We start from the raw sequence: 24,720 nt of genomic DNA, 5'->3' as shown, positions 1-24,720 counted from the left end.
ATACCGATCTGAAATTAGAAGGTCTAATATATATAATAAGTTTAATGACTATTACCAAGAGAAAAGATGGCAAGATATATTTAACAAGATACTACTAGTTTACTAGTTTCGTTACAAGAACATCATCAGGTATCATACTCAAAGAAGTATATAAAAAATTACAGAGACTTAAAAATTGTACTAACAGAACAAGTGAAAAACAGTAGCATGACAGTAACATGTTCTGTTAGTACAATTTTTAAGTCTCTGTAATTTTTTATATACTTCTTTGAGTATGATACCTGATGATGTTCTTGTAACGAAACTAGTAAACTAGTAGTATCTTGTTAAATATATCTTGCCATCTTTTCTCTCGGTAATAGTCATTAAACTTATTTTATAATATTCCAACCGAGTAAAAATGAATTCTCATAATATATATATATATATATGCTCATAAACACACTGCTTGAAAAGAAGTCAGCAGACACCCTGATGGGCAAAGTGCATCGTGAATTGTAACGAGTCACGTGTTTGTAGCCAGTATAAATTGGAGGAATATGATGCTCCCAAGTGTAACACAAATATGCACAAAAACATTAAGAACATTAAGGCTCACAATATGCAACACGCAACACCACATTACTCAAACCAAGATGCAGCATGGTCTTCAATAGTGCGAAGGGAATGTACAATGGGGCAAAAGCTGTCTCATGGAGCGGCGAGTCACACTACAGCCTCTACTGGGAGCAGACAGGTGTGGGTGGGGCAGATGTCCGGTAAACGTCTATTATCAGATCAGGGTGCATACCCCCCCCCCCAACTATGAAATTCGGAGGTGGTGGTGTGATGGTATGGTCCTGTTTTTCCTGGTTTGGCCTTCAACCTCTGTTTGTGGTGCCATAAACACTGAACTCAGAGAGGCATCTGAACAATGCAATGCTTCTTATTTTGTGGCATTTCTATGGAACTGACCATTGTCTCTTTCAGCAAGACAACGCACCATCATAAGGCTGCTGCAGCTGCTGTAACTGCATGGTCTGTGGATATGAACGTCACCACACTTGACTGGCCTCTGCAGAGACCTGATCTCAACCGTAATGAACATCTGTGGAATGAACTGGATGTTGGGTGAGGTCAAGTGATGTCTGCCCCACAACAGTCCAGGACCTCATTGCATGCATATAGGAAGTATGATCCAAAATTCCCATTGATCACTATTGTATGCTTGTGGAAAGTATGTTCCATAGGATTGCTGCAGTCATCACAATGAAAGGAAGTCCTATATCTTAAGGTGGGCACCATGGCTGTTTGTTCCTCACACTATGGTGTCCAATGATTTCTTTCCAAGTAGTGTACACATTCTTGATTGTATTCATCTTGAATATTTTCTACCATCATTCTGTTACTTCTTGTTTCATAAGTCTTTCAAAATAATTACTCCACACATCACATCATCTGATTCTTTTTACAGAACTCTCTTCTGTATCTTCTATGGATGAGACTTGGATTCACCATTACACACCAGAATCCAAACAACTTGTCACTGAGGGCTATGATGCAACAATAGCATGGCAGATGGAATGGACTGCCAAAGCCCCGGTAATCTGGCAGACTGTCTTTAACCCAAACAGCCCTCCATCAGGGTTCAACCTACCTCGAAAAATATGGGCCTCCCTAAATAGGGTTCGCACCAACCATGGTAGGTACAAAACTTCCTTATTTACTTGGGGAATAAGACCAAACTCATCTTGTGACTGTGATGAGGATAACCAAACTATACAACATATCACATTTGAGTGTCCTCACAGAGCCTTCATGGGACCAGTATCTGACTTTATAACGATTTTTACTGATGCTGTTGACTGGTTGTCGAATTTAGACATTCAATTTTAGTTTTCTGCTTATTTGTATATGTATATATGACTACAGTGTCACTTAACACTATTGTATTCTTTTATGCATTTTGTAGTCTCATATGTATTTTTTTTTGTGTGGGGTAGCATATGCATGTATTCTTCATAGCCAAACACTAAATAAATAAATAAATAATCCAAACAGTAGTTAAAACAGCGGACAGAAACCAGTTATTCAGCGCCAAAGAAGACAAAGTCGATTCCATCAACAGGAAAGGTCATGGCATTGGTGTTTTGGGATGCTAAAGGCATTTTGTTTATTAATTATCTTGAAAAGGGTAAAACAATAACTGGGGAATATTATTCCGATCATTTAACCAGACTAGATGAAAACATTTGTGAAAAAAGATCCAGTTTGCAGAAGAAAAAAATCATCTTTCATCAGGACGATGCACCTGCCCACAAAAGTGTTTTGGCAATTGGAAAATTAAGGGATCGGCACTATGAATTGTTGGAACATCCACCCTATTCCCCAGATTTGGCTTCCTCTGACTTCTATCTCTTCCCAAAACTAAACCTCTTCCTCGCTGGTCAGTGTTTTTCTTCGAATCAAGAGGTGATTGCAGCTGTAGAGAGGTATTTTGCAGATCTTACTGAGAACCACTACAGGGATGGGATAATGGCGCTGGAGCATCGCTGGAATAAATGTATTAGTCTTAAAGGAGATTATGTTGAAAAATAAAAATAATTTTAAAATTATAAATTCGTTTTTTCATTGTTAGGCCGAGAACTTTTCAGACCACCCTCATATATATAGGCTGTTAACATCACAACAATTACTTCAGTCCATGTATCCCATAATGCAAAGCACACTTCTTTTCGATGGTATATACTGCTAAGCATTGTGGAAAGTGTCTCCATCCAGACTAGTTTAGGTATTAACAATTACTAGTTTCAACATTAAAAAAAGTTTGAAATTAATTTGGTTAGTGAGCTTCCCATAATGCTTAGCAATATACACATCTAAAAGGAAGCGTGCTTTGAACATTTCATGAAGTTACGTCATACATAAACTTTGTTTGCTTACACCTGGGTAAAGGAGCATACAAGAATATAATTTCTTGGCAAGCATAATTTAAATCATCAGTAAGCAAGAGATGTTCTACTGAACTAGTCCATATCCATAGACACCTCCAACTCATCAATAAATATAACAGGGCTATCTTTTACCTTAACTACTTATCACACTAATGTAATTAACAAGCTTAGATACCAAACGTTATTCATAACTTATTTTAATGGCATATTAAACACCAAACAAACTAAATTAAAAAAAAAAAGTTTATTAACTGGTTTATATTTTGCTGGATTTCAAATCAGCATCTTGGAACAAACACGTTACAGTTTACATGCAACAATAAGTAAGTGAAACATTTCAAATTGTAACATACAAAAATCTAAAGTCCTAATGTGGCAACTCATCATCATCATAAAATCCTGATATATACCCTCAAGGGGTGTACAGGATATGATAGTACTACATGAGCAATTACATCATTACCAACTTCCTATCTACAATTTTCCTCCAAATCAGTCTGTTATCTGTCAAGACTCCAACATTATCAGATCTTATATTTCTAAGGCACTTTTTACTGTATCAATCAACCAATATCTTGGTCATCCTCTGGGTCTTTTTCCTGCCAACCTGGTAGAGAACACTTGTTTTGCTAATCTTTCCTCTCCCATTCAGTGACCATACCACCAGTGTTTAAGTGACCATACCCAGGGCCGGATTAAGACCCATAGAGGCCCCAAGCACTTAAAAGATTTTGGTGCCCCATATATATGTAATTCAAAATATAAACAATAATAAAACCATAAAATAAATTTTTATTTTTCGAAATGAAACAAAACTTATAGTCAGATGGAAAATAATGTTTATTTTTGTATACTTCAACTTTATTTAGATTTGAAAAGTTTTCTCCTACTTTTTTTAATTGCAAAGTCTTTGATCAGATCCTCAAAATTAATCTTATGTAACACATCTGCTTCTATACTTAGTAGAGATAAGGCATTCAACCTGCCTTGTTGCATAGTTGTTCTGATGGGATTTTTAAAATACTTCAACTGAGAAAATGAACTGGAAATACTTTTAATGGGATTATATTGATCAAGTGCATATAATAAACAACTATGTTATACCAACTAGTTTCACCAACTAAGGCTGTCGGCATCTTCAGGGTACATAAATGATGTAAGGCACTAAAAAGTAAAAAACTGTTACAAACTATAATCAACCGATTCCAATTATATTAAACAAAGAACAGAGCGCGTACAATACATGCATAGAGCGTGGATGATATCACTTGTTGTTATTTAGGAATGTTCTATAGTTGGCACTATGATTCAGTTCTGGCGAGTTGAAGGATCTGATAAGAGTCTTCCAGATCACGGGCAAGATTAGTCCTTGGTTCCTGTTAAGGTTTTGTATACAGCGAGCAACTGTTGTGGCCTCCTTAAAAATTCGGGAGCGGAAATCCTCCTCCATGTAAGGAATTGTGCTTCTATCCCACTCTATGGTATGGTTCGTTCTTGAAAAATGAAAAGCTAACCCCCAATTTTTCTTCTCTGTTATTATTGACATCACCTATGTGTTCTTTTTGCCTAATTTCAAGGCTCCTTGAAGTTTGGAAAATGTAATTCAAGCTGCACGAGCAGGGTATGTTATAAACTCCAGCATATTTGGAGAAAGGATGGCTATCTTTTGGAGATCTTAAGAATTGTCTAATCGTTTCTGTGGGTTTAAAGGCCACTCTTATTTTATGTGGTCTAAGGAGTCTAGCAATCTTATTGGAAACTGTCCCTAAGTATGGAATGACGATGGTAGAAATTGGTGTTCAGAGAAAAGTATCTTGAGGACGAGTCTTCGAGGAAATCCATTCATGGTAAGGTTGGTGGATATCAGGGATAGTTCTCCCTGGAGGTCTTGTTGATCTGTTGTACAGAGAGACACGGTTCTTCAAAATGTGTACAATACTAAGTTTCTGAGAAGTGTGGCAGGAAGTGAAATGTAAATAACGTCCTGTATTGGTAGGTTTGCAGTAAACTGAGAGGTTGATACCACCATTCGGAAGCTTCTTAATTAAAGTGTCCAGAAATGATAATTGGTTATCTTTTTCGAGTTCTAGAGTGAATTTGATTGTGTGGTGTAGAGAGTTGATTTTGTTAAGAAAGTCGAACAGGTCCTTTTTTGTGTGGTTCTAAACGATAAAGATATCGTCCACATATCTCCACCATACTGTGGGTTTAGGGTCTGTTTGAGTTAAGATTTTACTTTCAAAATCCTCCATAAAGAGATCAGCACAAGATGGAGAGAGGGGGGGGGCTACCCATTGTAAGGCCAGTCAATTGCTGATATATGGTTTTATTCCATAAGAAAAAGTTGGATTTTAAACAATGATGGAACAGAGAAGTAATGTCTTGTGGAAGCAAACTTCCTAAAATGTTGATGACTTCCTCCACAGGGATTAGACAATTCTTAAGATCTCCAAAAGATAGCCATCCTTTCTCCAAATATGCAGGAGTTTATAACATACCCAGCTCGTGCGGCTTGAATTACATTGGGCAAACTTCAAGGAGCCTTGAAATTAGGCAAAAAGAACACATAGGTGATGCCAATAATAACAGAGAAGAAAAATCAGGGTTAGCTTTTCATTTCTCAAGAACGAACCATACCATAGAGTGGGATAGAAGCGCAATTCCTTACATGGAGGCAGACTTCCGCTCCCGAATTTTTAAGGAGGCCACAACAGTTGCTCGCTGTATACAAAACTTTAACAGGAACCAAGGACTAATCTTGCCCGTGATCTGGAAAACCCTTATCAGATCCTTCAACTCGCCAGAACCAAATTATAGTGCCAACTATAGAATGTTCCTAAATAACAACAAGTGATATTATCCACATTCCATGCATTCTTGTTGACTAAACTAATCTGGCTAAACTAATCTGTTCAAACGACTTGGCCCTAAACACTGAACTAAATCACATCCTCAACACTTTCTCAGCCAATGGCTACCCCCCCAAAAAAATCCAAAAAATATTAGAACCTACAAACCACAGATCCCCCCCCCAACAACAAGGATTACTCTAAATCCATCACCATTCCCTACATCCGAGGCACCTTGGAAAAGATTACCAAAATCTTAAAAAAAACATGACCTGACCTCCTGTTACAAACCTTACAGAAAATTGACATCCCTTATCCGCTCCACTAAAGACCAACCACTTCCCCTAGACCTACCTGGTGTTTACCAGGTCCCTTGCAGTTGTAAACTGTCTTACTTTGGCCAAACAGGCAGGACAGCGAATATCAGAATTTCGGAACACAAGGACTACATCCGTTTTCACAAATACAGTCATTCTGGGCTTGCGGACCATGCTCTGGATACACGCCACAGAATACAGTGGAAGAAAGCTACAGTGATACACCGTGGTAAATAAAATTTGAAAGACTCTTTATGGAATCAGCCTCAGCCCTAAGAAATTCTCCAAACCTCAACAAATTTGGTTGTATGCGACTGCCCCAAATTTGGGAGACCTACATCTACAGACCTTCAACCCAATGGCCAAGAACACCTACTTAGCCCACTAGAGGGCACCATCAGGACTGTTAGGAGAACAATAGCTTCATCTCTTCATTCCCAGTTTCTGTGTTGTAGTGCCTACGTGCACGTAACTTTTTTGTAAGTTCCTTTAGAAAATGGCAATGTGACGTTGCCGAAATATTGGAAAATATTTATTAAAGTTTAATTTAATTTATATCCTTAACTACGTTGTTCTATTCCTTAAGTGTTTTAATAATACATTCTATGCATGTATTGTACGGCTTGGAATCGGTTGATTATAGTTTGTAACAGTTTTTTACTTTTTAGTGCCTTACATCAGTTATGTACCCTGAAGATGCCAACAGCCTTAGTTGGTGAAACTAGTTGGTATAACATAGTTGCTTATTATATGCACTTGATCAATATAATCCCATTAAAAGTATTTCCAGAGCTTTTTGGTCAAGAAAATTAAACGTTTTTTAACATGAGAAAATGAATGTTCAGCTGAGCAATTTGTGACCATTAACCTTAAAAATATACATAAGGCACACTCAATATTGTCTTCTACAATTATTTTATAAAGTTCAGCATGACTGAATCTTGTTTTTACGTTTTTTGTTGCACTGAACTTATGGTGCACATATGAGTGAAACTGCTGAAGCTCAGCTGAGAAATTAGTGTTCAAGTCCTCTGGGTAAGCATCAATCAGCTTTTGACAACACTGAGAATACCTTTCAATTTCAGAAGATGATGAAGTCACTGAAGTAGCATTATGTGGCACATCACTTAAAAAAGAAAATCTCTCTGATATTTCTTTGTATATCTCTCCTCTTCTTCTCATCTCAGTTTCAAGTTTGTCAACAATTGTGTAAAAGGTAGGTGATATGAAATTTATCTCTGGTATTCAGAGATAAATTTCTTCTGGAGCATCTCCGTCATTAGGTACCTTCTTTCTGATACGTTTGTGAGTTTGAGCTGCCCTGTAATCAACATCTTGTAGCACTTCCTTTGTAGTTGCTTCATATCTTTCAAATTCATTTCATGAAGTGCACAATTGGTCAGCTAATGATCCATACAGATCTACACATATTTTTAAGTTGACATCCTCATTCTGTAGAACTTGGCTTACTCTATGAAAATTTTGCAAAATCTCATCCCAAAAATTCAACATAAAAACGAATTCTGGCTCTTGCATCTTATTTGCAATATTAATCTGCTTCTCTTCTAGTGTCTCCCTTTTGTGACTGGTCTTCAGCTATACAGTCTAACACTTCTAAAATTTGAAGGAAAGATTTCAAAACTGCTGCTGTTGCCATAGCATGTGCCTCCCATCTGGTACCAGAGAGGGATTTTAAGACATTTTCATTTCCAATACAACCTTTAAGAATTGTCCACCGGCTGGATGATGCTGAAAAAAAGGTATAGAGCAACCACACTGTAGAGAAGAAATTAACCGCCTCTTAACAGCAGTCAACAGCACTTCGGCCTACTGAATTTAGTGAATGAGCTGCACAGGGCACATATATAGCAAACTTGTTTGTTTCTGCATCCCAGACATGTTTATAACACCCAGACATGTTAGCAGCGTTGTCATAAGACTGACCCCTACATTTTGAAAAGTTTAGCTAACAAACTTTACGCAAGTACCTGATTTGCTATTTCCTCACCGGTATGGTTTTTCATTTTCAGAAAGGTTAAAAAGCGTTCAATAGGCTGTCCATCTTTTAAGTACCTAAGTACAACACTTAACTGGTCAATATGTGACAGATCTGGTGTTGAATCAATTGGCAAACTAAAATAACCAGAAGATTTTACTTCATATCAACAATAAGCACGTGGACCTTTTGAGCCATCAGTTGAATGAGTTCCTCACAGGTGGCTTTGGACAGATAAGAAGGATTTCCTTTGCCACAATTTCCATATTTCGCAATGTGACCTGCTAAAAATGGATCAAACTGACTTATGAGCTCAAGCAGCCCTAAAAAGTTCCCATTTTGCAATGATCCAAATCTTCCTTCTGTTCCTCGAAAAGCCAAGCCACGTTCAGCTAAAGTACGAATAACAGCTATGATACGCCTCAGGACATGTTCCCAGTAATTACTCTTTCTGAATTTGTTTTTTCCAACTGTTGTTCCCAACCCTACACCTTGTCTGCAAGTTAAGTATGTTAGCATAGAGTCTCGGTGAATAGTGCTTTTTTCATGTTGATCAATTACAATAGTATTTCGCCAGTCATTGAACCCTTCTCTTGTAACAAAATGTGAGAAATTTTTAGGAGCAAACAGTTTACAAACAAAACAATAAACTGATCCCGTTGATGGTGAATACAACAACCACTCTCTCTTGTATTCCTCACCATTGGGCTTTTGTCCCAACAAAAAGTTTCTGCAAACAGTATCTTACTGGTTTGTCACTACTGAAATGTCGGTAAGACTTGTCAAATGGCCCACTGTGGTGTTGATAGTCACTGGGTCCAGAAGCAACCCTGGATCTTTTGCTATATTTACTTCATCTTTTGCAGACTGAATCATTTCACCACCATCACCATGGCCCACTAAACTTTAATTTTCAGCAATTATTTCAACCTCAGAATGTTTTGTAAAGCAACTTGCATCAATTTGCAGTAGAGATATCAAGAGAATTTACAGACAAAGTAAGGTCAGTAGTGATTCATGTGCTAGATGAACCTACTTGTGACACCTTGATGATTCCAACATCATATTTTGATTTTGAAGTGATCAAAATGGTATTTGTGTCCACTTCTGATGATGGAGATTAGCTCTGATCACGAATTGGGATATAATGTTGTGGAACATGTGTGAAGAAATCAGTCAGCTTTGCAGTCGTGGAATCTAATTCCAAAGTCTCCTCTTGTTCCTTTTTTGATAGTTTTCACTTTTGTGCACCACTTAACTGAACGTTTTTCATCTTGGTTCTTGGGATCTGTTAAATACAGAAATAAAAAGATTATTTTGTTGAATATTAGGTGGCAATCAACACAGTTACACATATCACAGGCAAAATCATACGAACAATTTAATTTTCGGCTTACAGCTGAATCTTGTGCTTTAATTAACTCTTATTTTAACGGAGTCGCACTTCTGCGACAGCTAGGCCTTTTACGGGAGCGCGTTTCTGAGACAACCACGTGATTTGTTTTATATTTGCTTCTGGAGCCTTTTATAAGACATACTTTATTAAAACATCCAAACAGGAAAATAAAAAATAAAATGGTTACGTTAATTATAAAAAATTACCTCGTTTGACGCAACGGTAGTGCCAGAAAGCATCGCAAGCAATAATACGGTGTAAACGAACCGTCATGCACGTAGTTAAGAGTTTTATTAGGCCTTCTACATGTCATTATTTATTGAAACAAAGTAGGTAACAGTAAGAAAAGATAAAAACAATAAAAAACTAATTTAAAATTAATTTAAATTAAATTCGTCATTAACTAAAGCAGAAATTCTATGGTGCTCCACTTTCCATGATGCCCTAAGCACGTGCTTATTTTGCTTAATCCAGCCCTGACCATACCACCTGAGATTAGCTCTGCTAACACATTCCTGGATGCTGACAATGCATCCAGGAAAGTTTTTCATAATTTCCTTATTTTTAATCTGATATTGCCATTGATGCCATCTATTAATGCCCCTAATCTTTCTCAGGACTCTCATATCTGCGGTCTCTAGTCCTTGGTCAAGCTTTTTACTTCTGACCCAGCTCTCAGATCAGTAAGTTAAAATTGGCTTGAATACTATCTTGTATACAGCTAATTTAGTGTTTTGGCTAATTTCTCTCTTATTCCATATAAATTTATTCAGTTGACTTCCTACCATACCAGCTTTGTTGATTCTGTTGTCTATTATCATATTTAATTTACCATCTTCACTAAACATTGTGCCTAAGTAGCTGAAATGTTTTACTTGTTCCATAGGTTCTCCATTCACAATGCAGTTGATATTTTCAATGTGTCTGGCTATTTTCATTGTCTTTGCCTTTTTAATGCTGACCTTCATACCATATCTATTACAACAGTTATTCACTTTAGTCAGGGAAAATGGAAAATCTGATCCTGACAGACTCTATTTGGTCTGAATCCAGCTTGTTCTTCACCAAGCTTCTCTTCCACAATCCTTCTCAACTGTTTCTCAAGTATACTTGCATATATCTTACAAGAACACTCATAGAGAAATACCTCTGTAATTCTCGCATTCAGTTTTATTTCTCTTTTTATATATGGGTACTATGAGAGCTCTACTCCAATCATCTGGAATTCGTCCCTCTGTCCAAGCGTTCTGAACTATGCAGTGCAGCCACTGATAGACTTTTATACCTCCATACTTGAGCATTTCTGGTTGAATATCATCTACTCCTGCTGCCTTTCCACATTTCTGGCTTTTGAAAGCTTTTTCTACTTCAAGTATGAATATGTATCCCTGACTGCATGCTTGGTCATTGTTTTTTTACCACTGTGTTGTCATCACTGCTTGTTTCCATTTAGCAATTTTTCGAAGTAATTACTCCATACTTCGAGGATATCTTTTTCTCCTATTTTCATGTCTCCTTTATCATCTCAAATTCCTTTTACAGCACTCTTTCCTCCATTTCTAAGCTTCTTCAACAACCTCCAGAATATCTTGCCACCTTCTTGATATTTATTTTCTATGTTCTTACCAGAGTCCTTTGATGACTTTTGCTTAGCTAGTTTTACACAGTGTTAGCTTTCTTACATTTGTTGGTATTCTCTAAGAGCACAAGCTGACTTATTTTCCAGGAACTTTTGATATGTTTTCTTCTTTTCTTTCACTACCTCTTTAACTTCCTGGGTCCACCATGGAGTTCTGATTTTTCTATCCTTTACAGACCTCACCACATGTATCTCTGGCTGAATCAATCAGTGTTTTCTTCAATCATGTTTGTGTATTTTAGTCTACAGTTCACATCTGAGAGCTGCTCAACTTTTATTTGCTTTAAAACTTTCTTACATGTTTATCTTTTCAATATGAAATTCAATTTTATCCTGCTCCAGACTAAATGGTGATCACTTCCAATTTCAAATCCTTTGTACATTCTGGTGTCCTGCACCCAGGTAGAAAACATCACTATCAACAATAACATAGTCAATGAGATCTTTCTTATTCCTTGCCTTTTCTCTCCATGTGAATTTGTGCACATTTTTATGTTGGAACATTGTGTTAGTAACCTAACCAGTCCATATCCCGAGCAGAAATCCAATAGGTATTAGCTTTGCTCTTTTCTCCAAATTTTCCCAATATATTTTTGTATGTCTGACAATCATTTCCTACTCTGCTATTTAGATTCCTCCACTTCTACCTTAGTAGAACTTTCTGTGAGACCATATCCACAAATAAGTCTCATTGTCCAGTTCCCCATTCTCATCTTTGCCTGCATCACTCTACTTGAGGCTGCCAGCCATTCAAGAAGATTAGTCCTGTATTTAGTGTTGAATAGTATGGCTACTCCTTTTCCTTGATTGTCATTTCCTGAACATAACATTTTGTATTTATTGCTCAGAAAGATCTCACCAGTTGTTGCCTTTTTTTGTTTCAGTCACCCTATTATGTCGATCTGATACTTATCCAATTCCTCAGCTAGCTCCATTTCTTTCCCACTCAGGCTTCTTATGTTGATAATACTGATCTTGAACTTGGTGATGTTGAGTTGGGGGTGGGTTTTAGGATTTGTTCCAATAACTGACTTTTCGCTGTTTGCCCTGGTTCCCTGGCGAAAACAACGGGGGGGGGGGGGGCTTGTTTAACCAGGAGACACCCCAGCTGGCATGAAATTCTGTCATGTTGTACCATCATTTAAAATTTTGGTTTAAGCCAATAAGAGTACAATTTGGTCGGTGAAATCGCAAATTTCCAGCTCATCCTCGTTCGTTCAGTATTCAGGTAGATACCTAACAGGATGCACCACGAGAAAGTGAGGATTGGACATTAGATCAGAAGCCCTGATCTAATGTCCAATTAGATCAGTCCTCCGCATTCCTTTAAAGGCTCTGTAGAGGTGTCCTCTCAGTTATATAGCTTCGACCCTTAAGCAATGTGGCAACTAATGTTGTAAAAAAGAAGTAATATTACAACTGTGTAGGAGGTGATCTTAGTGTTATTTTTTATACTTTATATATTCCCTCTTTTTTTTTATATATATATATAGTATATTAACTATTTAGTCTACCGGCTGTGCCTTTGTTAATAATTATACTATATACTTATGAGGTGATTTATTATATAAATCTCTTTTACTAACAATTATTTTTATTTTGACTCCGAGTGTCCCTATATGTTAATGTATTGCACAAAAGTTCACTCCAATTGGTGCAATGACTTTAACTCTCTCTTTCAGAATCCAACTAATCATTGACTCAAAACCAAGTACAAAATAAACACATTTAATAAAAGTAAAACAATATATATACACTTCTAGCAATAATACATAACTATAACTACAGATTATATGGATCCAAGGCCTTATTTAAAATTATAAACTTACTCTTAAGACTAAACACTTTTTCTTTCACAATCACAAAAAATGTTCATAGTCTTTTTCTCTTTCTGTTAAGGCTCTTTTCCAGAAGTTATACAGCTCTGTACTTCATTTTCAGGATCCTTTTCATCAATCAATGTAACACACATAAAAGTCTTCTTGACTAAATCTTGTTTCCTTTTAGTAGCAATACTCATCAGATCAGGCATCCTTAATACCTATAAATCTTCTTTATCAATATATTTTCTAAACATTCACTTTCAAGCATCCTTAATACTTATAGAACTTCCTTATCAATATTTTCTCTAAGAAAAACATTCACTTTAGAATGTAAGTAACAAGTTCTTCTTTCATTCACAATACTAAATGACAGTCTTAACTTTTTCCACTTTAAAAAAACTTACAGTTTCAAGATTCCCTTTTATTCATTACTTATTCCTCCTTGAAACCTATTATTTCCACTATTTCTTTTTCGGAATACACTATAAAATTTCTTCCGACTGCTACACACAAAAAAATCAAGTTCCTTCCAACTTGAATATTTACCGGCCAGTCTTCTAAAAACTTCCGAACGCTCTCTTGTTTACAACCGTTACTTATACGTAACGCTTTCCTTGTCATCTGTCAAGGAAAGGATACGCAACGCTTTCCTTGTCAGCTGTCAATCACACATCAAATCCTCTCCGGGAGCATGCGCACTCCACAAAAGTCAGAAACTACGCACTGCAATAAAATGGCTGACTCGCTGTATTATCCATTAGCGCTAAGAGAAAGTCTTTCACAAAACACAAAATTCAACATTTTTAAACCACAACAAACTTTCTTATAAGTAACACAAATATTCAGTTTAGTAAGTACATCAATATTTTTACTTCTTTACATGTTACTTCTAATATAACATTTTCATAACGAGCACATCACAAGTGCAGACACTGCGTGTATGAAAACAAAACTAACATGCATAATTAATACGTAAAAATATTCAGAATTTTTAATATGATTATTTTTTACATTAGGATAACAGTCCCCCAACATTTGGCAAATTAATGCAGCCATACTTATTAAGATTAGGAGAAGGCTTCATAGGCATATATAGCACAATTGGTTTTCTTCCATCTAACCCTCTGTAAAGGGGGCTCACTCTATTAATGCAAGTCTGGACTGGCAGACCATGTTGTGGACACCCTTTCACACAGGATCAGATAAAAAAAAAAAATTATGCTATATGGAAGTCATTACAGTTTCCAAATCTGAGTGGATTTTCTTTGTATAAGAGTTACATAAGATAATTACTTTTATGAATTACCTTAACTTTCCTCCAAAGGACTCATGGAGATTGCATGTTCTGCAAGTCCTCACTATTCTGGCTCATAGAATTTAATGCAATCAAAGTGATCAAGACAAACAGCTGCTGTTCTACTAGTTTGGCCAGAATCTGAACAAAAATGATGAATGACATTATGCCTATTATGGAAAATACTTCTCCATGAATTCTGGGGCAGTCTTTTTCTTAAATTAATACTTTGTCTCTTGTTTACTTTTGTACAGTTAGAATCTTAATGCATCTTAAATCATGCCACTCTATATAACACATGTAGCTCATGTTTTCATTGTTAATTCTTCCAGTTTCTCTTCTACTTGTTTAATTTGAAGATCATACAAAACTCTTGATACTAAGCTGAAAATTCTGTGCCAAATTAAAAAATATTACATTAAATCCACAGTGAGTTATTTCCCATTCATGTAAGCTGTGTGTATGTATTAAAAATTACTGATGGATACAGCAGACCAAATTTACATTTTGTAAAATACACCTAGCAAAGAATTATTTGAAGTGCTATTTATTTATTTATTTAGTGTATGGCACAATAAAAAAAAAGACACATGACATCAAAATATATAAATATATATTTGTGCAGTCAATAAAAACTGAGACAGCTAGTATACAAATAACAGGTAATAAAGTCACTAAATTTTAAGTCTAGTTCAGCTAGCCATTCAAGAGCTGAAGGATCTGCCTCAAAAAAGTCTCTCAGGTAATCAGGATAGGCTCTTATGCTGCAGTCCTCCACAATGTGCCTGATGGTTTGGTTTATGGCCCCACAGTCACATTGAGGTGTAGGTGATCTTCCCCACTTGCGCAAGCTGTCTGCGCAGATACCATGTCCTGTGCGTATTCTATTTAAGCTTTTCCACAGATGATGTGGAAGCTCAATCCCTTTGGAATTTTGGTTAAGTCTGATGGCGATTTTTCTTTCGAAGTTTCTAGCCATTTTGAATTAACGTTGAAATCACTATTTAGTAGTTCTTCAGCCACTCTGAAGTGATGAAAGGCATCTACCACTTTGAAGTGGTAGATGCCTTTCGTCACCTGCAAAACACTCCACCACAACCTTCAGGTATACAGTAAATCTTGTTCATTGTATGCCTGAAGTAGCTGCTGCATGAAACAAAAAAAAATGAACAAAAGCATGAAAAACATTGTACAGAACCAAAACTGCTTCCATTTGATGGTATATTGATAAAACATGGGACTGAACCAGAAGGTAATGAATGCATCAGAAGGCTTCCTTATGAACTCAGAATAATCCAGTTGCATCTTTGTCAGATCATACCTTATGGGAGTCTAGGTATAGTAGTATGCAGGGGGACACTGCCACTCATTAGACAGAAGAAAAGAATGGCTGATCTGATCTCTGCATGGGAGATACATCAAATTCCTGGCATGTGCCCTGTGGTACTGGAAATTATGATACCACAAAAAAAAAAAAAAAAAATTACATCAGTACTAATTTTCTGTTGATAATTTTCCCTTAACAATTAATCTGTCAAAGATTCCAATATCATGAGATCTTATATTTCTGTTTTTCTAAGGCACTTTTTACTGTATCAATCCATCCATCTCTTGGTCTTCCTCTGGATCTTTTTCCTGCCATCCTGAAACACAACACTTGTTTTGTTTTTCAGGATGGGTCTAAACACATGTTTAGACCCATTCAGTCTAAGCAATCATATCTCCTAAGATTAGCTTCGGTAAGAATTTTAGAAGATTTTCAATCAAAACAAAAACCTTTCATAATCGTATGTTTTTCTATAGCCATCCTAATATTTTTAGAGGCATTTTCAAGGCTACTGACTATTATTATTCCTCCACTTTCATCTAAACATATAAAAACATTAACATTTCATTCTATTTATCTCTCTCTATTCTTTGGAACATCCTTTCTCACATTATTTGTCCTGATGATTATGACTTCCAGATATTTACAAAACATGAAATGCTTCTTGTATCTCTTGAACTACTTGCCCACACATGGTACTGTTGTATGCGGCAATGTCACTATATGCCAATAACCTTTAGAAGTGACTTTCTCAACTTTTGTAGATGTCTGTTGAACAGCAGTACCCAAATCCACTATTATTCTCAAGTCCCTTGTCTTTTCAACTTTTAAAATGTAGTTCACTGCATATAATGCATCTCATTCCATCTCCTTCAGTTTAAGTACATAACCTTACATTTGTCAAATACAGCTCTGCTCCAACCTTGAACTTTATCACCAATATATAAATGAAACAATCAAGGATGCACATCCAGTCAGTACAGAAATGGCAATCTAACAAAAGGCTAAAATGGAAGAAACATGGGAAGGCATTCCATCAGAGGACCTAAGAAAGCTGTTGATGATAACAAATGAAACAGAAACAACCCCAAAACAGAATCTTCCAGTGTACACTAACTGTCAGCCTTCTAATTTGACACACTATCAAACTGCCTTTGAAAAATTACCATATATATATATATATATATATCTTAGGTAGTCTGGTTAGCTGATCCACAGGGGTGAATATTCCAGGCGAGTTAGGTGTGCAGTGCTCATCCACTAAATAGCAATATCACCGATTTTATATTTTTGCATTTATTTCCGTAAAAAACTCCCCTAATTGTTTCCAGACTTTGTGTGATTCCTAAAAGTAAACACAATAGACTAATGCTTCATGAAGAGGACACTTTTTGATGCGTAAACATTGCCTCACATTCATGCTAATAGCTTGAATGTGCATTCAAAATGCATACATCTTTGAGCCCTTCGAAAAAATGTAGAGATGGTGCAGCAGGTCAAATTCTTAGCATTCCAGAGTTTTAAACTGCTCAGAAGCACCTAGAGGCTGGAATGGTTATTGTGTCAACCAATCCAATTGAACGTTGTTATTTGTCATGAGTTACTGTTTCTGTTTTCTGAGTTTCATTTATTTTGCGAAGTGTGAACTAATGTGGTAGGCAAGTTTTTAACATGGAATTTTCGATAAATTTAAAACTTTTCTGCTCATATTTACAATGGAAAACAGTATTGTAGTCTAAGAAGGTAAGCCTTGCCTCCCCCCTCTTCCAAATTTTACACCTTTGAGTAATTTGAATTTACCAATCAAATATAGCATTCTCCTTCATTATTGTTTTCTAATATACAGTATCTTGAAACAAACACATTGTCCCCCACTCTGTGCAGTGGTTACAATTAATTGATAAATTAAGGTATTAAGTTATCCTACAATTAATTGCATTAGACCAATTTTGATGAGCACTGATGTGCTGTACTCTCTTAAAACTTTCTTACATCGATAAAAATGCAATCACACTGATGTGAATTTTGCGGCGCAAGTTGCATAAGCTGTGGCAGCACATCCAGCTGAAATAGGCACGCGATTCCACTGCTGATCAGATACTGTCTGTGGGCTATTTAGAGGTTCCAATTCCACCACGACGTAGATGTTTAAACAGTAGATACCTGTCAAAACTAACACACTTGTGGGAGGTTTGAAATAGCTTGAAAAAGTACCACATTCAATCTCTAAAACACCATTTTCCCGAATTATCTAACCCCTTAGTTCATCAGCAGTAATAATGTCTATAAGTTTAAAAATTTTTATATTGATAATATTGTCTCACACAAACATATATATATTTTATTCAATAGTGTTGTCACCTTATAATAAAATGAACCAGATTACTGGGAAAGACCATCATAGGGTGGATCCATGATTCAATGTGGAAACACTCAAACTCATCAACCCAGTGTTATCCTTACCTCTAAACCAACTTCTCCAGCACATAAGATCCCAATTATCACATAGTTTGATGGTATCACATATAATACACACTAGACTATACTTTGCCATTGGATCCGCTATTGAGGGCAGAATATTCCCTTATTTTCATTCTTCCATCACCCTCAAACTATTATGTTCTATAACCGTTCCTCTCTAACATGAAATGCATTGGTAAAATATTTACCGACTGTTTCTACTGTATTCTCAGCTGTCTTAGGCATACGCTATTCCTAGCCAATCTTCTCTTTCTTCTACCAGGCACATAAATATAGAATTCCTTTGAAAAGTTCTAAATTTCTCCTTCATCTAACCACTTTCTTGATTATAATACTGAGTACTCTCCCTTTATGTAAATAAATACAGAATTTATAATAGTAAGTGACGTGGGAAGAATGACTACACTAATACTATCATGTGATATGTGCCAACGATTATCTACTTTGCTTAACGAAATCTATAAAAAATCCAAAGTTTTAACCGAAGCCACAGCGTAAAGACAAAAGCTGTTCTGGTATTTGCGTGCACGCGCGTATAAACATATTCTACTCTACAATATGTCTCAATTAAAATTACACAGCTCCAAAAGCCATTCAAGGAGAATATCTACATTACCCACCAAGCATGTGATGTCCATGAAAGTTGCGAAAGCATGTTATAAGTATCCGCACAGCCTGCAATACATACATTTCATTTTCAGTGGATTCTGGAATGAAATAAGCATTACATTAAGACGCTTATATTCACACTGCTACATGATATAATTTGCGCAACAACACGAGGAGAAAATTTCATCACTCTACAGACAACATAATACAAAAACTCTGTAATAAAGCGCAAGCGTGTTCATTTTTTTTTATTTCCATTAAAAAAAAGTAGAGCATTATATGAATGAAAAAATAATTTCTGATGCTACAGTTTCCCAAATCAAATAAATAAAACATATCACCTACGCCTTTTTATTCCGTACAGGGTAGCCCAATATAATAATAATAATAACGACTCTATATTATTTTCGACCATCTAATGAATGCAAGAAATTAAAATAAACCGGGTTGTATATTGGCCGAAAGATTTTAATAATTGATACCAAGTAAAAACACCAACAAGTTTCTCCAACTTGACTGTCTGGCTTCGTCAGGGTGTATAAAAGAGATACAAAACAACTTAAACTGTTCATGAAGGAATGAACCGAATACAATTGTATTTTAATAAATTTAGTTTAATCCTTTATCCAAGTGTAAGCAAACAAAGTTTGCGCCTGAAGTATCTTCTGGACTGAGGCAACTCGTGGTAAAGGTGGGCTAAGCTCTCATCACTTGTCTTAGTATCTCCCATAATGCCAAGCAATCTCCTTGCGGACATGTATAATGCTATGCATTAATTAACGCAGTGTTTCTCAAACTTCAGATATCCGCGTACCCCTTCTTAAGTTTTCATTATTACCAAGTACCCCCTTATCAAAATAATAATAATAAAAAAAAATCAGCTAACGCCTTTTTATTCCCGTATATGGGGAGTAAGCGAGGCCATTTAGCCCTATCTAACTTTTGGAGACTGAGTGGGCAGTTCAATCTCCACTGGTACCAATCAGAGATAGATGGCCCAAGGCTATTACTACTTAAGCGGTACGCAGTGAAGAGAGACGGCTGAAATGTGCCGCCATCTCGTGGTTCCTACCCTAACACAATATATTTAATGTCTGAAATAATGCGGGTTCTACGGTCGATTTTCTTGAGTTTACAGGACGAAAAACTCGAGTTTCCGGGAGGAAAAACCTGCTTGCCAGTGCCAGAGATCGACTAACTCGGGAACCGGTCGAAAAAAGGCTTATAAAATCCTCTAGTCGCCGACTAAACTCGAAACCAAGTCTTCCTTCGTGCAGCCAAGCGCCGTGGTTGGCAAACGCCACATCCACTGAGATACACAGGCTCAAATGTGTATTTTATTTGGATTCAGATGTATATGTAAACAAAATTAGAACAGAATTTATAAAGATATAATTTTTTACTTTAAATAATTTATCATCAATGAGAAAAGTGAACTTGCTTATGGCAGATAAAATTTCAGCAAAATTTGGCTCTGTAGTTGTTAATTTCAATCTGAGATGCGGTTTGACATCTATAATGCGGTTCCTCTTCTTCATCTTAATATCTACAAGGTCCGAAATTCCAACTTTGTATAGACTTGCACTTGGAAATGAAAAATGAACCTTAGAGCTTTATCAGTTAATTCAGGAAATTTCTTTGTATTTGTAACCAAAATATATAATCCCATAATATCTGAAACACATTCACTATATATTTCTTAATTTTAACACATTCACGATGGGGGTGGTTAAGCAAAACCATATTTTGCTTTAGGGAGATGAAGTTTAGGGGGAACATTGCAAAAGTGGCTAAATCAGCTCATCAACTCACTTGGTTGTTGAAAAATACTTTGACGAGCAGAGACAAGCAAGTTATTGTATCTTTATACCGAGATTTTATATGACCTCATCTCGACTACTGTGCCCAGATTTGGTCACCTAGGTTTCTTCTTGATGGGGAGGAGGTGGAGAGGATCCAGAGGAGAGTGACCAAGATGATAACAGGTCTATGGAATGAACTTTATGAGAACATGTTGAAGATTTGTGGGTTGCAGAAATCGTTGATAGGCAGAAAAGGAGAGATATGATTGAGACATTCAAAATGCTGAAGGATTTCTATAGGATTAATTCAGAGGATATTTTTGAGATCAGGACTGGTAGTGGGAGAATTAGGGGACATCTATGGAAGCTGGGCAAGAGTGTGGTTAGCGAGGGTGTTAGAGCTGGGTTCTTTACTTTTAGAGTGGTAAATGAGTGGAATAAGCTGCCAGAGTCTGTTGTGGGTGCTATGACAGTGAGTGAGTTCAAGGCAAGGTATGATAGATATTGTGAGAATGTCGAATAGTTGTGTGGACATGGTGTTTAGGATCTCCCTCAATGAATCTAAGGACTCCCTGGAGTCGCCCGTAATACCACTACTACTACTAATAATAATAATAACAATAATAATAATAATAATATGTTGCAACGGCAACATATTATTATTATTATTATTATTATTATTATTATTATCCCAGTTGTCTCTCAACATATTACAAAGACATTTGTGGTCTGTGTAATATACTGAGAAATATATTACACAGACCGCAAATGTCTCTGTACTTTATTCAGTGACACAATAAAACTACTTGGTTTTCTTGCGTCTTCAGTATAGTGATGCTGTTGGGGAGGGTATTGTTTACTGTAGGGAGCGAGTTACTATCGCCACGACGTGAACGTCGTGGCGATAGTGAATCGCAATCTGAATAGGAGAATTCATACATAATGTATAATTTATTGAGAAATATATACGTTTAAAATAATTATTTTTTTCTTACTAATGATTCCATGCATTAATGGTGCATAGCCGAAAATGGTCACGTACCCCGTGAAGACCTTTCGCGTACCTCCTGGGGGTACGTGTACCACACTTTGAAAAACACTACATTAAGAGAAGGTCCACTACCAGACCAGCTTCGACCTTTATTGAGGTCTCATCAGTGGGAGCCAGACCCAGAGGTGGTGATACTAAGGTGGAAGTAATGGAGAAGTCAGATTTACCTATGCCAGTTGCAAAAAGGTGTCTCATCTTATTATTAAATTTCTCTGGATTAGAGAGAAAGATGTTTGAAGTTTTTTTTTCCCACTTGGTTAGACCATAATAAATTTAGTTTAATCCTTTATCCAAGTGTAAGCAAATAAAGTTTGCACCTGAAGTATCTTCAGGTGCAAAAAGATACTTCAGGTGCAAACTTTGTTTGCTTACACTTGGATAAAGGGTTAAACTAAATTTATTATAGTCTAACCAAGTGGGAAAAAAAAACTTCCAACACAATTGTATTTTTTTACAAATACAGAAGAACGTGTACATCAAACGCATGGAGCATGTATGATATTAACTGTTGTTTTGCAGGAACATTGTGTAATTAGCAGCAAAATTTAACTCTGGCGTTCTTAATGATCTTATAAGGATCTTCCAAATATCAGCTAGAATTAAACCTTGATTTCTATTGAGGTTGAGTTTAGAACGAATGAATGCTATACCTTCTTTTATGTTTTGGGAGCGAAAATCTTCTTCTAAATAGGGCATGGAACTTTTTTCCCCATTCGATGGTATGGTTTGTCCATCTTCGAAGTGTTCTCTTTTTCTTATTTCCAAACTTCTTGATGTCTGACCAATGTAATTTAATTCTCATGAACAGAAAATGTTATAGACACTATCTGAAGAAGTCATAACTGTCTTTTGGAGATGTTAAAAAGTGGCACACAGTCTTTAAAGGTTTAAAATTCACTCGTATTTCTTATGGCTTGAGGAGTTTAGCAAACTTTTTAGAAACTCTCTCAGCATAAGGAATGGCAATGGTGGATTTGTGACGTGTTTCCTCAGATTGTTGTTGTGAGGGGGTCGCAGAAAAGTATCTTATGGATCAGTTTTTTTGGATAACCATTGTCTATCAGGGTTTTTGATATATGGGATAATTCATCTTTGAGATCTTTTTTCTTCTGTTGTGATGCGAGTTGTCCTATTTTTGAGTACGTGTACGATGCTCAATTTTTGAGAAATGTGGTGCGAAGATGTAAGGTGCAAATACCGACCTGTGTTGGTTGGTTTGAGATTGACTGCAAGGCTGACATGTCCATCCATTTCTTTTTTAATTAAGGTATCTAGGAATGGCAATTGTTTATTCTTCTCGAGTTCCAAGGTGAACTTTATTTTGTGATGGAAGGAGTTAATATTTGATGTGGTAAGGTTTTTTCCCACGAGAGGTCAGGACAATAGTTGCAACGGTTGGTCAGTAACTTTAGCATGACATGTAGATTGTAGTGCAGCTTATTTCTTTCTATATATGTGTATACTCCAGATGATGACCTTCATGTGAAAGTCGAAATGTCGAGTGTTTATTTTGGTTTAGATTAAATTAAAGTTTTACTCTAACACAGTAGTTGTTTCCATAATTTGCATGATGTTTTCTTAAAAATATCTTGCTTAATAGATACACATCCATTTTACTTCGACCCCATTTATGCCTCCAACTCTCGAGACATATTCTGACATTGCATCCTTTAAGTATTGTTTAAATGCTTCCCATGCACTGTCGATATTCTCACCATTCAGCAACCGATTCCATTCCACTGAATTCAGTACACTCCAAAGCAGAAAATTACAAAGCAATTTTCTGCTTTGTAATGCTCGTAATTCAGCATGGAACCTTTTCTGAATGGAATATTCATAAACTTAGTCACTTCCCAAGTGAGTACCGCATGATCACTGCCACCAATCAGAGGCAGAAAAGTCCCATCTTTAACTGAAACGCCCTCTGACACTATATTCAAATCTAACACTCTTTGTCCTCGAGTTCTTTCTGTCTCATGCTGCTTGAGGAAGTTGTTCTGCAACAGCTCAATAAATTCATTTTCATTCTTCTCATGAGATTCTACTGCTACCCAATAAATTTTTTGATAATTAAAGATTCCCATTAAAACAGCATTTGGTTGTTTTATATTTCATTTCATAACAATTATAATTAATACCTGATTTAAAATACCCTGTTATTGGTTTCTAATTGAGAAATCCTGGATTGTGTTATCAAAACTTGTTCGGCGAAGTATTTTCACTTCAGTGCCAAGTACAGCAAAAGAATGCAGTCAGTCCTTACACACTGCTGTCCTCTGAGGATTTTTCATTATTTTTTTCTCGAACAAAAAAAACTGTCTACAGTGGAGATTTTCAAAATTACTGAAGAAAATTCAATAGAGTAATCTCTCCTGCATTTTTCACTCTTTAAACTCAGCATCAGGTATGATTAAGTATTATTATTATCATCATTAATATCATCTATCAAATGTTTTTTGATCTGTTTCAAATTGTTGGAATTCATTAATCAACCTACAGTTGATCTGTTAATGATAGTTAGAGATCTGCACATCGCTAACTTCTCTCCAAGGAGAAATAAATTTCTCCTTGGAGAAATTTATTTCGGTGGCAAATAAAATTCTTTATAAACTTTCAACTACATAAAAATCCATATAAATACAAACCTTTTGCATTTTATTTGGAGTGTTTTCTATTTCTTGTTTGGTTTCTCCTTTTGTGCATGTGTGTGTGTGTGGTGGTGGGGGGGGGTCTTAGGTTATGCTGTAATAGACGATTTTGTAATTGAGTTTAATTCCATCGCATGTGTGCTTTTCAGGGAGTGTCACAGAAATACTTCAGTACACAATCATTATCCAGACGACTTTTAGGTTTGTTCATTGGTATGTTGAGGGAAAAAATGTATAAAGTTACTGAAATGCTGAGAAAACATATATTGCTAATAGACAACAGTCAATAGAACTGCATTGGTTTCATCTGTCTGTAACGAATACCGTATTACAATACTCAGTTGATCAGAGTGCAAACGATCAGAAATAGTTATTATATTATATTATATTACCTTTGTTTGTTGTCCAGAATTTGGGGATTTGGCCTGATAAAATTGGATTAAACTGAGTCAACTGACCGAACAAAATTTCCATTTTATAATCACATTTCTTTGAAATGTCACGAAACTCGCCCATGTACCCTTTTGTTGTTACGGGCATTTGCACAGTGACGTC

The 24,720-nt window shown here is 36.1% G+C and overlaps 1 protein-coding gene across 5 annotated transcripts in view; it reads right to left on the bottom strand.

The window, feature by feature from the left end:
- Positions 1–18,959, bottom strand: part of LOC150095118 (pseudouridylate synthase RPUSD1-like) — a 53,384-nt gene extending 34,425 nt beyond the window's left edge. Inside the window, exon 1 of one of the 5 annotated variants that reach the window (XM_090410934.1) lies at positions 18,676–18,959. In XM_090410934.1, coding sequence (XP_090267060.1) covers positions 18,676–18,710 — 35 coding nt within the window. In that variant the 5' untranslated portion in view covers positions 18,711–18,959. Of the gene's footprint in view, positions 1–8,796; positions 8,838–9,131; positions 9,172–17,935; positions 17,996–18,037; positions 18,451–18,675 lie in introns of those variants that run through there. The other 4 variants (XM_090410937.1, XM_090410932.1, XM_090410935.1 and 1 more) reach the window with 4 other exon arrangements.
- Positions 18,960–24,720: the final 5,761 nt, after the last annotated feature.

This window comes from Typopeltis vanoorti, chromosome 21 (genome assembly GCF_054136105.1).
Source record: "Typopeltis vanoorti isolate ZY-2024b chromosome 21, IOZ_Tvanoo_1.0, whole genome shotgun sequence".
Lineage (NCBI taxonomy): Eukaryota > Metazoa > Arthropoda > Arachnida > Uropygi > Thelyphonidae > Typopeltis > Typopeltis vanoorti.
This window is presented reverse-complemented; position numbering and strand designations above follow the sequence as displayed.